The sequence below is a fragment of the Myotis daubentonii genome, chromosome 15 (genome assembly GCF_963259705.1).
Source record: "Myotis daubentonii chromosome 15, mMyoDau2.1, whole genome shotgun sequence".
Taxonomy (NCBI): Eukaryota; Metazoa; Chordata; class Mammalia; order Chiroptera; family Vespertilionidae; genus Myotis; species Myotis daubentonii.
The window spans coordinates 21,901,402-21,915,191 of NC_081854.1; the positions used below are offsets into that span (position 1 = coordinate 21,901,402).

General features: G+C 50.9%; 1 protein-coding gene across 11 annotated transcripts in view; it reads right to left on the minus strand.

Annotated features, from left to right (window-relative positions):
• Window positions 1–1,149: 1,149 nt before the first annotated feature.
• SIPA1L3 (signal induced proliferation associated 1 like 3) overlaps window positions 1,150–13,790 on the minus strand; it is a 312,053-nt gene continuing 299,412 nt past the window's right edge. For all 11 annotated transcript variants that reach the window (XM_059666685.1, XM_059666686.1, XM_059666687.1 and 8 more), the window contains 4 exons: window positions 11,023–11,166; window positions 6,311–6,446; window positions 4,645–4,726; window positions 1,150–3,380 (listed from right to left, as the gene is read on the minus strand). In XM_059666685.1, the coding sequence (XP_059522668.1) occupies window positions 3,237–3,380; window positions 4,645–4,726; window positions 6,311–6,446; window positions 11,023–11,166 (506 nt within the window). In that variant the 3' untranslated portion in view covers window positions 1,150–3,236. The remainder of the gene's footprint in view (window positions 3,381–4,644; window positions 4,727–6,310; window positions 6,447–11,022; window positions 11,167–13,790) is intronic.

The following is a 13,790-nucleotide window of genomic DNA, read 5'->3' on the forward strand; positions in this document are numbered from 1 at the left end:
ACCTCCTCTGGAAAAAGGCTATATACCCGTCTTGGAAAAAGTTTTTGTGTGTGGTGAGGGAAGGGTCTGGGTTAAAGAGACATCGGGTTTGACTCAGAGACAGGGAAACGGGTGAGGTGGGCCAGAAAGCCCAGCCACCTGGCCAACCCTGCCAAGAGGGTCGGGCTGATCTCAGATCCAGACTGAGGCTAGACTTTGGGATCTTCATGTGGAATTTTGAGATTTGGACTGTGGTCTCTGGGTCAAACTGTAAGGGTTTGCAGATCTGGGGCCCAGAGTTCACGGCCCCTCCCCAGATGGGAGTCCCCAGAGAAAGGCCTTGGCCAGGGGAGGTCACAGGGGAGGTGTCAGTCTGTCTTGGACACCTCCAACTCGCTGTGCCTGGCACCACCCTTCCCCACATTGGGCGGATGGGGCGCCAATAAGCCCAAGCTGGGGGAGTGGGAGGGAGTGGCTGGGTGACTGCCTGGGCAGAGGAGGCGTGGGTGGCCCTTAAAGGACAGATTTACCGAGCTGGAAATCTGGCTTTCTTTCTGTTCAATCTCCATTTTTAAAAGTTGCCCACTAATTCTAAAACTAACACAACTTTGTGGCTGGGCCTTGCTTTCAGGCATTTACTAGTAGTATGTGACTTCTGAGGTAGAATCTCCCTCTTTTTATTTTAAAAAAATATATATTTCTTTATTTCAGAGAGGAAGGGGGAAGGAGAGAGAGAGATAGAAACATGAGTGATAAGAGAATCATTGATAGGCTGCCTCCTGCACGTCCTCCATTGGGGATCGAGCCCGCAACCCAGGCATGTGCCCCTGGCCGGAATCAAACCCGGGACCCCTCAGTCCACAGACCGACACTATCCACTGAGCCAAGCCGGCCAGGGCAACTCCCTCTTTTTAACTTAAGAAGGACTTTTACGTTCTGAGTGGTGGATTTCTGTCATTTGGGTTTCAAGGAAAAAATGTTTACAAGGTTGGTGACCCCTGGTACTTAGGGAAGAATGTGTGTGTGTGTGTGTGTGTGTGTGTGTGTGTGTGTGTGTGTGTTTGCGCATGCACCGTGACTGTTTGGGACAGGGGGAACACAAGAGGGGGCTGATGCTGGACCACCTCTCATCAGTGAGCCAGGCAGCTGCCCAGCTAGTGAACACACAGACCATTTCTATGAAACATTTATTTTTTTTGAAACCTCCAGAAACATGCCAGAAAATCTCAAAACAGGGATAGAAAAAAGACAAAAAAGAATAAAAAAATCCAAATGAAACAAATCATACAAAAAACCCCAAACCAAATCATGCCCATCAGATAGAACACCAGCTTCAAATTAAATAGATTTGTTTTGCAGAGATCCTTAAAAAATAACAGAAAACCAAAAATCATAATTTACACTTGTCAATGTACATGATTAGGTCCCCAAAATGATTAGAATGATCTGAAGATGAGGTGACAACTTAAAAGCGAGGGCTTGGGGAAGCACGGGCTCCAGCCTAGGGTCTGAAGAAAGGGGGTGGGGAGGTCTTGAAGAGCCTGTCCAAAGTGGGGTCTGGGAAGAGGAGTGAAGACATCACAGTAGTTGGCCAGGGCTGGGGACCGGGCAGGCCCTCTGCAGCCTGTCTCAACCACAGCCCAGGTGAGGACGAGGAGGTGGCAGATGTGCAGGCTTTGTCACAGGCACCAGTGCTGCCAGGGGCCAGGGGCTGACTGCAGGGGGACATGGTCAGTGTCTTTTTCTCTGGCTTTCTGAATGCCTGTGTCTCAGCACCCCCTCCCCTGAGGTTTCTGGTCCCAAAGAGAAGGCGGTGAGGTCTCTGGACAAGGACCGGGCCGCTGGTGCTGGCTCCGAGCCTGGAGCTGCAGTTCTGAGCCAGGCCTGCGCGGCTCTCCTGGTCTGGTGATTCCTGAAAAGGAAAGACATGGGCCTGCCCACCCTCACTTTGTCCCTCTGAGTCCTCCTGCTGAACACCAGCCACAGGGAACTGGCCTCAATCCTCAGCTTGAGGTTGGGGGAATCCACAGATTGTGGCCATACAGGCTTGTTCTGGCACAACTCTACATGAAAAAATAAATATATATATGTGTGTATGTATATATATATTTGTTTGTTTTTAAAGGAAAAAAGAAACTCTGTTTCCTGGGTGAACAGCGTAGTGTCACACCAGCTTGCTGCCTGGCAAGCTGCCCCTTATTGCCGTCAGAGGACCAGCGTCTCGGGGTTCCCACAGCAAAGGCTTCCGGGGAGCACAGTGAGGGTGGTCCAGAATCCACTGCTGTGGGGGCTACAAGGTGGGCTGAGGGACTTGCAAACACAAAACAAAAGCAGAGAGATGAAGGCTGTTTCTCTCTAGTGAGGGTGGGCAGGCCCATGTGACCTGGGGGCTCCCTGGAGCCCCTCCTGGTGCCTGGAAGAGGCCGTGGCTGCAGGGTCAGGGCCGGGGGGCTGGGCAGCCTGCGGCTGCGCCTGGCGGGGCAGGAGCTCAAATCGCACGTGGAGGGGCTCAGGCACGATGGCCTCTGTGGCTGATAGAAAAAGACTCTAAACGGCGTGCAAATAGTTTCCCCCTCAGAGCACATGACTCCGGATGTTTGCGCTCCCCCTCTCTATCCTGGGACCCCCCAAGAAACAATCGAAACTCTAAGAATGTGCTCCTGGATGTTTTTGAAATATGGGGTAGGGAGGGGGTGATGTCCGTGCTTCTTGGCGCTCGTGCAGGAAGGAGAGCCTTGGCCTGTTTCCACATGCGCCCTGATCTCTCCAGGGTGGGGCAGATGGGGCCGGTTCACACTGTGATTTCTCATGCAGGGGGCTGGGCCCCATAAGCCAAGCCCAAACTCTTATATGTGGTGAAGAAACTTGGTTTATGAACGCCTGGAGCTGTGGAGTTTAGAGACTCACTACTGCCCTCCCTCTTTCCTTCCTATAGCTTTGATGTCTAGATCCTAGGAAGAGACAGGATGCCTGCCCCCCACTCCCGCAGGATGGGGGTAGAGTGGGCAGGGCCCCACCCCAAGGACCAGAGGTGAGCAGTTCCAAGGGAGGCTTGAGGCCCTGTGGCCTGCTGGGGCTCGAGAACCATGAGCAGACCCTACCTCACAGCCCCGGAGAGTTTCTATGTCTAAGGGGAGTGTGGTGGGGTCCTAGCTGGATGATCTTGGTCACACCTGCAACCAGGAGCTGAGCTAAGGGAGAGAGGAGAGCAGAAGCCCCCATCCACCCAGGTGGGGGTGTGAGGCGGCCTCTCCACCTCAGAGTTCCTTCTTCTCCCTGCAGAAGATCTCAGCGAACTTGCGCAGCTGCTCACTGGCGGCCTGTGACTCCTCCTGCAACCGCTGGTTGTTCTGACGCAGGCTGGCCACCTCCGACTGCAGCACTGCCTTGTCCTGCTTCTCCTGCAGGGTGGGGTGTGGGCATCAGCAGAGTGGTCTAGCCAAGGGCTCCCTAGGGCCTGTGAGCCCTGGCTCAGCTGTGCTTTAGAGCTGGGCTGCCAGGTGCAAAGCCCAGCTCTGCTTGTTCACAGCTGAGTAACCCCGGGCAAGTCACTTCATCTCTCTGAGACCAATAGCCTCAACTCTAAAAAGGGGTGGCTGCGAGCTTTCCCTAAGGTCATTTATGTGGAGCTTTCACACAACAGCGTGATGTTGGGTGATAGTCTGACCAACATCACTGATTATTATCACCTCATTTCACCCTCAGCCACCCAGGGTGTTGGGAAACCCAGCCCCATACCGCACAGGGGAGCTGGGTATGGACGCAGGGCTGCCTCCATGGCCTCTCCTGGGACACCCTTCCAGGATCCTTCACATCCAGAGGCGGCAACTCGTCCAAGGCCACATGAGGTGCTGGGGTGATGTCTGAACCAGAGCTCCTGTGATTTTTGTGCTTGAGACTCACAGTATATGCTGCCTTTTACCCCAAACTATAGAAAGCAACAAGGAAAAGTATCCTCCATCCTTATTTCTCTGCATTTTTCTACCCTGGAGGTAAATACAACAATTCAGACTGCTGCTTTCTATGTAGTCCTCTGACCCATGGACGTTAAACATTTATTTCAAGTATGATGTTGTTCTAGAAAACAGTTCTGCAGCTTGCTTAGTTTGTTACTTAAGTTATTGGATTTCTTTTGTATATTAGTAAATATATAGTTTTATGTGACTATTTTAATGGGCTGCAGAATACCTGCTGCCCGGGTGACTTGTCACGTCTATCAGCACTGACCTGTGCAGGGATGGCTACACTGGCTCCCATTAGGGGGAAAAAATTAGTTCATAGGTCGATGCTCAACCACTGAGCCATGCCAGCTGGGCCTGACTCCCATTTTTTATTCTGCCAGCAGTGCAGCATGAACACCTTCACGCACAGGTCTCTGTGCCCATGCTTGAGATCCTGCTGAGAAAATTCCCACAAATGGAATTGCTGGGTCAACATGGTACATAATTACTTTTCTTGCCCCCAAAAGGTTAGACTAATTTATTCTTCCTCCAAGAACGTGTGATTTCTCTGTGTTCACCAGCCTTCGGTAGTGTCACGTTTTACTCTTTACTCATGACTACATTCAAAGATGGGTGGCCTCCCCTAGATTTGCAGGGGTGGGGGGACAGGTACCTCCGCATTGCTGGCCCCCAAGTGTCTGGGCAGTGGAGTGGGGGGGCTTACCTTCTGGAGGTCCGTGTGCAGCTGTTTCAGCATTACTTCCAGCTGGTACACCTTGCCTGTCAGATCCAGGGGTGGCTCCTCACTGGAAAGACAGGGGACAGGGTCAGGCTACTCTCACTCCTGAGGTTCTGGGGCATCCTTTCCCTGCTGGTATCCCAACAGGGCCTGGAGGAGTAAGTCTGGGGGAAGCCAGAAGCCAGCTCTCTTCCTGGCCTTGCTCCGCCCAGTGAGGGCACGTGTGTGGATGTGGGTGAGGTTGAAGGCTGTGCCTGTGCCTGCCCTGAAGTGTGCTTTCCCCAGAGGAGGGACCATGTATGTGCTTAGGGAGAAATCCTGCCCAAGTGTGACCAGCTCGTGTGGCATGAGACAAAGAACCCATCCCGCAGACATCCATGGAGCACACAGGCCTGTGAGTGGACAGGACTAACAATGAGACTGAGGAGGACAACGATAGCCGCTGGCACTGGGCGCCCACCCTGCACTGCACATGGTCTCCATCTAACAGGTTCTGGCCCAACGCAGCCTGGGAGGTCACCATGTCATTACCCACTGGACAGAAGAGAAACCCAGGCTCAGGCAGGGACACTGCACCCAGGACCTTAGCCTATGGCTCCTCCTCTGCAGATTCCTCTGCCCTGGGCTTGCCTAGCCTCTTCAGGGGACAGTGGGCAGCCCCTTCCTGTAGAAGGCTCCACTTGGCCTGTGGGTCACACATATCTGGTGGGTGCTGGGGAGGGGTGGGCTGCAGCAGACGAAGGGAGCCCGGGGTCCCAGCCCAAGAAGTGGAGAGGACTCGGCCCCTCACCCTTCCCTCCCTCCGTGGTCCTGGATCTTCTGCAGGGGGAGATGGGATGCCGGTGGGAGGAGGTCAGGAGAGCATCCAGAGGTCACAGGTGCCACCAGTTCCACACCCACTCTATTCCTACCCTTTCTGTGGTGGCACCATCTGTAGCTGCCTAGTTCCTGTAATTACAGTGGGGCCACATTTGGAAGGAGATTGAGTCGTGAAGCCACTGTGACACCAACAAGAAGAATCAAAATTACCCTGAAAAATCGCTTGTACTGCCCACAAGGTCCATGACTGTGGTATATAGAGTCCTGTGAGGGAAGGGTGGCTGTGCACATGTGCAATGCACTCTTTACACCCATGGACTTGCAAACATGCTATTTCCCATCTATCTCCCTCTTTAATTTTATTGTCTGCCACGACAATGCAGTCAAAGACGTTACACTAAATGTGAAATGGCAAATGTGACAGCCTGGCCCATGTCCTCCTCCTTTCCCCAGGAAGCCTCCTGAGGCAGGGTTCCTGCCTCATCGTTCCCAGGTCCCAGACAGCCCAGCAGGGACCCCCTAGCTGTCGTTAGGGAGAAGACTCACATAATTCAGGAATATGCAGAGGAGGAGACCCAGAAGCCGACAGAGAGGACAATGGAGTCACAACTTAAGTAGTTTTCAAAGTTGGAAGTGCAACAATAGTGAGAACACGGATTACAGTGTCGTGTCCACCTGACCATGAGGACAGGACCCACTCTGGTTTGGTCACTGCGGGGCCCAGCGTGTGGATCACTCCGCAGCGTTAGATGTTCCCCAGACACTGCAGACCGGGGGGTGGGGTGGCCTTCAGTGGCTATCACTCACCTGGATGTCCCCAGGGAAACCTCACCTCATGGTAGGGGTGGTCCTGGGGGTTGGGGGCCCTCTCTCCAGGCTCAGGTGGCTGTGGACAGGACTGTGTGCAGGTGGCATGTCCGGGCTCAGAGCTGGGTCATTGAGAGAGAAGAGTGACACGGCTCTTTGCACTGGCGGAGAGAGAGGGGAGAGGGGTCAGCGGGGATCCTGGCTCCTCCTCACTCAATGACCCTCCCTCTGCACCTTTGGCCTGAACCTCCACCACATTCCCAACAACATCTCTGTTAGATCACACAGGCAATGTGGATGAATTTTTGGCAAAAAATCCAATCAGATAAGGACACAACAAAACCCCATTGTGATTCTGAGCAAGTCCCTAGACCAGCGGTTCTCAACCTTCCTAACGCCGCGACCCTTTAATACAGTTCCTCATGTTGTGGTGACCCCCAATTTCATTGTTACAAATTGAACATAATTAAAGCATAGTGATTAATTACAAAAACAATATGTAATTATATATGTGTTTTCCGATGGTCTTAGGTGACCCCTGTGAAAGGGTCATTTGACCCCCAAAGGGGTCATGAACCACAGGTTGAGAACCGCTGCCCTAGACCAAAATGACCAGTTTAGACAAAATTCAAGGGAGAGAGAGACAGGTTAAATTATAGTGTGAGGAAGTAATAACCCAATTCAGAACCTGGCACATTCTTAGCATAAATGACTTGCTTTAGTCAACAAAGAAGTGGCAGAAAAAAATGGCTAAAAGTGGAGTGTACTGAGTGACATAGTACATGAGGGTCCATTATAGTCCAGTTCTAAGACTGTCTGTGAAATCACAAGAGCAAAAAGAAATGCAAAACAGAAATGCAAAATCACGTATGCTGAAGAGAACAGAAGTCACGGGGCCGGCTGGTGCAAGTGAACAGTCACGGGGTGCTTTGCGTGGGGCCTGAGTGCTGGCAATTCTAAACAGGACTGTTGGGGGATCTTTCTGTAATGACAAGAATTGGCGAGGGCACCGATGCACCACAGAGCGGCTGGTTCACTATTGCCAGACAAGCGGGCGAGAAGGCCCAGGAGGTGGGCCTGTGCGTGCCCTGAGGGTATAGGCAGGGCCAGGAGCAGAGGTGCACATGCTGGACGTGCACTGCTACCCGCAGAGGCGGCTCCCGTCAGCCGGACATCTCTCTGCTTCGAGACGAGCACAGAAACAACCAAACACCCTCCCTAGGTCCACCAGCCGGTAATATTTTGCCACCCTGACCTCCTCTCTCCTCACTCATCTGCGTCAGAATATATTTTTTCCTATTATTGATCGTAAATGGCACCACCATGGTGCTTCACCCCTATGTAGTTCATTATACTTTTCCAAAGAATAGGACGCTCTCCTACACACTGTCATACTCAAGAACTTTAACATTTGTACTCAATGGCTAACAGTTATCCTGAAATCCGCCCCCCCCCCCCAAGTTCTCTAAACAACATCCCTATAGCTACTGTCTTCTCTCCTGGCCTTAAAATCTATTCTCTTTGAAAATATTCTTCTGTGAACAATGTCACACATGCCCCAAAGCAGAGACAACAGCACTGTGCATCTTCATGAACCCAGCGCCCGTTCCAACAACTCAACATACCCTGGCTTCCTCCCTGCTTGTCCTTTGCTTCTATTCACCAGATTACTCCTTTCCTTCCCACCTTATAAATAGCTTCTTGAGGCTTAACTGACATACAACAGACTGCAAATGTCGAAAAGTGTACAATTTTCCTAGGTGCCTTTGTTGGCAGAGCCTCAGTTTCCTCATCTGTAAATGGGAATCCAAATACGTCCCTCAGACGAGACCAGAAGAGATGCTGCTTGTGAAGTGAGGAAGTGCGGGCTGCATCTTGCCTTCAGGAAGCACCACTAAGCAACCCTTCCTCCCCCTGCATGTGCCAGGCCTCCAGAGGGCCACACCCATCAGCAGTGTTGGGGTTCTGCCTGGCAGCCATTCTCCAGGGGAAGGCTGAGGTAGACCAGAGGCAGGGCCTCGTATGCTCTAACCACTCTCCTTCTCACCCCAACCTCAGGCCTGACTGCCTTTATCCTGTGGCCAGCGGAGGCTGTAGGATGGGATGGAAGCAACGGGCAGAAGAAATGAGGAAGGATGTTTCCTCTAGGGCCACCTGCCAGAGTGGACTGGCTCAACCATGGACAAATGAAGGCTGTGTATCACATGGGTCTGGTTCAGGAGATCTGTGCTGGGTACCCAGCAGTGACTGCCCTCGGGTCCTGCCCGCCCAACCTAGTGGGGAAACATACCCATCAGTAGATAGCGACGGCTCAGAGTGGTCAGGGCACAGGCAGAGGGGTCAGGGCTGTGGGAGCTCAGAGGAGGTGCCTGATGTAGACTAGGGGATACCAAGGAGGGTTTCTTGGAGGAGGGACAACTAAGCTGTGGCCTAAAACAAGCATGTCAAGCTCACAGCCCACGGGCTGCATGCGGCCCACAAGGAATATTTTTGCGGCCCAACCAATATAACGGTATGTAAGAAATGTTTTAATAAAAACTTCGTAACTTAATTTTTATAATGCCCTGTTATAATACATAATTATTAATAACAAACTATGTTTGCTAACGACTGATTACTATAATCGTGCTGCATTCATTTCCCTTATGCACCTTACGTGCACAGGTGCTCCATTTCTCTCCACTTAATACTGGCAGTGAATATTTTAGCAGCTGACGTCATTAGTCTTGGACTGACTTGTTTGGTATGCACAACAGGAAATATTTCACTTTCGGAGAACAAGAAAAGTAGGTTTATTTGTGTTATGCTTATTAATTTGTGCAGTTATTCAGTGTCTGGTAAGTTAATGTTCAAGAAAAAATATTAATTTTTATTCAAATGTTCTATTATTTTATGTTAATGATTACTCATTTATTTCAGCCCTTTGTATTCTATTGAAATAAACCTATGTTTCTATGAAAATTGAAGCTTCTGTTTTTTTGCAGCCCACATAAACTTAAACCGTGTTTATTTGGCCCGTGTTAGCCTTTGAGTTTGACATGCTTGGCCTAAGAGATAAAAAAAAATGAGCCAGAAGAATATGGTTGTGTCCGTCAGGGATCACCATGAGAACCCATGAGGAAATGGAGGCATCCTAACATATATAAAAAAAGCCAGGTGCCATCACGACCGGACGGACAACCAAACAGCAGGCTAGGGAGCTGAGGGAGTGGGAGCTGTGGGCCCAAATGACCAAAGGACCGGTCTGGCTCTCACAGCATGGCGGGGCAGGGTGGCGGAAGCTGAGGAGCCTCGCAGGGTCGGGGGCTGTGAGCATGGAGCTTCCCAGGGTGGCTGAGGAGGAGGAGCGTCGCGGGCAGGGGCGGGGGATGCGAGGCAGAGGAGCAGGGCGGGAGCTGTGAGTATGGAGCTTCGCAGGGCATTGCGGTAAAGGAGCATTGTGGCGGTGGCTGAGGCCGAGGAGCCTTGCGGGGTGAGGGCTGTTAGCGTGGAGCTTTGTGGGGTGGCTGAGGTGGAGGAGCATTGCAGGGCGTGGGCAGCAGTGAGGTCGAGAAGCCTCGCAGGGCGGGGGCTGTGAGCATGGAGGTTCATGGGGCAGGGGCCACAGAGGTGGAGGAGCGTCGCTGGGCAGTGGACATGGCCCTGATTGCAGGTAGACCCAGGGATCCTAATCACGCACGATTTAATCGTGCGCTGGGCCTCTAGTAGAAAGATAAAGCCGCTTGCCCAAGGTCACACAGGAAGGAAATGGCAGAGATTCCTAGCTGTTCATCATGATGAGTTTTCCCTTTCTCCATAATAACATATTCCAAATTTCACCTGGACACATGGTCTCATTTCCCAGCCTGCCCTGAAACTAGACGTGGCCATGTGTGACATTCTGGCCAATGGAAATAAGCACAGAAGTGTGAGGCGTTGGGAAGTGCCCTTACAGGGAGGACATATGTCCTCTCTCCTGCTCAAAGCTGAACATCATGGGCAGAACTCTAGCAGCCTCACTGTGGGGGTGAAAAGCCTGTGACCTCAGGCATTTGTGGAAGTGCCATGCCAGCCCACCCAATAATTTTTACCTGTGCAAAACCAGGCATGTTTAAGTCATTATTAATTTGGATTTTTTGCCACTTGCAGCCGAAGCAAATCTAGACACAATTTGGATTGCTACAGTTTTGCCCTACAGTAATAATATAAGGTATTGTCTGTTGAGGGCTTGTTTTGTGCCTGACATGTTTTACATAAGTTTCATGTAATCCTCACTGCAGCCTCAGGTCATGTGCACAGTCACGTCCCTGATCTGCAGCTAAGGTAACCGGATCAGAAAGATGAAGACATTTGGCTAGGACTGCACAGCAAGCGACAGGGGAAGGATGTGAACCCTGTTCCACCAGATTCTGGAACCTGAGTGTGTCCCCTTTCAAAACCCCAAAGCCCTCTGATGACCCTTTTAGGGCACAACAGAGGGTAGGACAGTGATGGCGAACCTATGACACGTGAGTCAGAGGTGACACGCGAACTCATTGTTTTGGTTACTTTTTCTTTGTTAAAATGACATTTAAATATATAAAATAAATATCAAAAATATAAGTCTTTGTTTTACTATGGTTGCAAATATCAAAAAATTTCTATATGTGACATGGCACCAGAGTTAAGTTAGGGTTTTTTCAAAATGCTGACACGCCGAGCTCAAAAGGTTCGCCATCACTGGGTAGGATCTGGTGGGGTTGGGTGGAGGATACCTACCTTCGTACGCCTTGGCTGCGTTTACCAGGCTGGACCACTCAAGGCCAGCAGCTGTGTCAGGCAGTGGCATCATCCCAGGGTCTAGGCGTCGAAGTGGCCGGTCCCGTCCATCAGCCAGTGAGAGCTCAGAGGCTGAGATGGTGGCTGGGTGGGGAGAACAGAGATAGGGAGGTGGGTACGTATGACAATGTGGGAGAAACAAAGAAATTAATATATTGTTATACTTTATATATAATTATGCAACATTATGTAATTGTTATAATATTATACATAATTAAATAAACGCTATATTTATTAGATGATAAATGCCATGGAAACCATCCAGCAGGGAAGGGGGTGGGAGTGTTGGATAATTCTGTGGGTACAATTTTAAACAGGGTGCTAGGGGAGGCCTCACTGAAAAGATGGCATTTGTAAAAGCTCTGAAGGAGAGGAGGGACTGAGCCAGGGGTTACAGGAGGGAAGAGTATCCAGGCAGATAGAACAGCCAGTACAAAATTCCCAAGGCAGGAATGTGCCTGTGGGTTTAAGGAACACTGGGGCGGCCATGTGGCTGGGACAGAGGAAAAGGAGAGAGAGAGAGAGAGAGAGAGAGAGAGAGAGAGAGAGAGAGAGAGAGAGAGAGAGAGAGAGAGAGAGAGAGAGAGAGTGAGTAGTGGAAATAGCTGTTTTTCAGTATTTACTACATGCTAGGCATTGTGCTAGCATTTTCTATGTATTAACTTGTTTGATTCTCAGGTTAACAGTGATGTAGGCACTATTGTTGCTCCCATTTCACTATCACAGAAACTGAGGCACCAGAGAAGTGAAGTCAGAGAGGTGGCAGGGCTGGACTGCGTGGGGCCTTGTGGGCCATGATGAGGACTTTGTCTCCTAGTGAGATGGAGCCACAGAAGGGCTTTGAGCAGAGAGAGATGTGACCCAATGCAGTGTTCACAGGGACCTTCTGGCTTTGTTTGGGGGCTAAATGGTGGAGGGGCCTCGAGGAGCAGGGAGACAGTAAGGAGGCCACTGCAATGGCCCAGGAGGGAGACGAGAGTGGAGGCCGATTGGGAGATCCTGGTTCTCTCTTGTAGGTGAAGCCAACAGTATTTCCTGAAAGGGGATGTGGGTGTACGACAGAGACGGATCCACGGTGACGTCAAGATGCTGGAGCTGGTGCTGAGATGGGAAGGCTGCGGGGAGCAGAAGTTTGTTGCTGGGGTGTGGGGTGTGAGCTGCCATTAGACTCCCACAGGAAGCCAGTGGGTGGTGGCTGGCTATGGAGAGTGGGGTGGAGGAGAGGTGACAGGCTGCAGGTATAAAGGGTTGCCAGTGCCTGGACAGTATTTGCTGTGGCAGAGTCACTGTCGGGAGACCTGGGGGCTCGAGTGGGGAAAGTGACCCCTGAAGTCTCAGGGTGCTGGAGTGACAGACAGCACAAGAGTCGCATCAGCAGCTGCATTTGCTACAGCCACTAAGCGAGTCCGATGCCTCATAGCCCATAAAGGGGATGGGACAGAGGACGACGGCCAGGCACAGAGAGGTCAGGAGGTGACTCAGGCAGGGCCAGACCTGGCTGAACCAGGGCTGCTGTGTTCCCTGAGTGCACCCTCTTGCTGGGCACCATGCTGGGTACTATGGGGCTCATCTCACAGCTTCACCTCCAATTAGTCAGGAGGGAGGCGTCATTATGACCCATGTGCAGGGGGACATTGAAGCTCAAAGCAAGAAGTTGTCTTGCCCGTGGTTACACTTGCCAGTGGTCTGACACTGACCCTGTTCCAAGCCCAAGCCCTCATGGCTTTGGTGGTAAGGTTGTTGACACTGCTTTAACCCTGTTCTCCAGTGCTCATGCATTAAGCTGACTCATGGCGGATTACAACGCTTGCTCCAAATGATAGAATACTCACAGAAACAATGAACAGCTGTTTTTTCAGTGTTTACTATATGCTAGGCATTGTGCTAGCATTTTCCACTATTAACTTGTTTGACTCTCAGATTAATACAGTGAGGTGGGCAGTATTTTTGCTTACTTTTTTTTTTATTTTTATTTTTTTTATTACAGCTACGGTTGTCATTTGAGAACCACATTGGAGACTTAATGCCTAGGCCCCCCACGCCCCCCAAAACAAAAACAAAAACAAAAACAAAGATCAACTAAAGGACTTGTATGCATGCATATAAGCATAACCAATGGACATAAGACACTGGGTGATAGGGGAGGCTAGGGGACTGTCTAGGGCGGGGGGATAAAATGGATACATATGTAATACCCTTTGTAATACTTTAAGCAATAAAAAAAAAACAAACAAAAAAAAACAAACAAAAAAACACACACACACACAACCCAACAAAACCCTAAAGATTTTCTCCGAGGTCCTGACAACTGGACCCAGCCTCTCCCACCCTTGGGAGCCAAAGAAACCCTGAAGTGTGGGGGACTGAGGAAGAGGGTTTCGCTTGGGGGGTGACTAAGGCTGGGCTAAGGAGAGGAGAGCCTGCGGTGGAGCTGTGGTTGGGGGATGTGGGTTTTGTGGTTGAACTTGAAGGTCAGATAGGAAACTAGAATTAGGGCTGACAGGTAGGGTGGAGTTTATAGGTCCAGGAGGGGCTCGGGGAGCCAAGGAGCTGATAGGGTTGGAGTAAGTTTGCTCACATTTTACTATCATGGAAACTGAGGCACAGAGCGGTTACTTCTGTGAATGGAGACCTGCCACAAACGCAGGCGCGTTTGCCCAGTGGACGTTCAGGGAATGACAAAGGCCTGGAAGGAAGCTGGGCCCCTG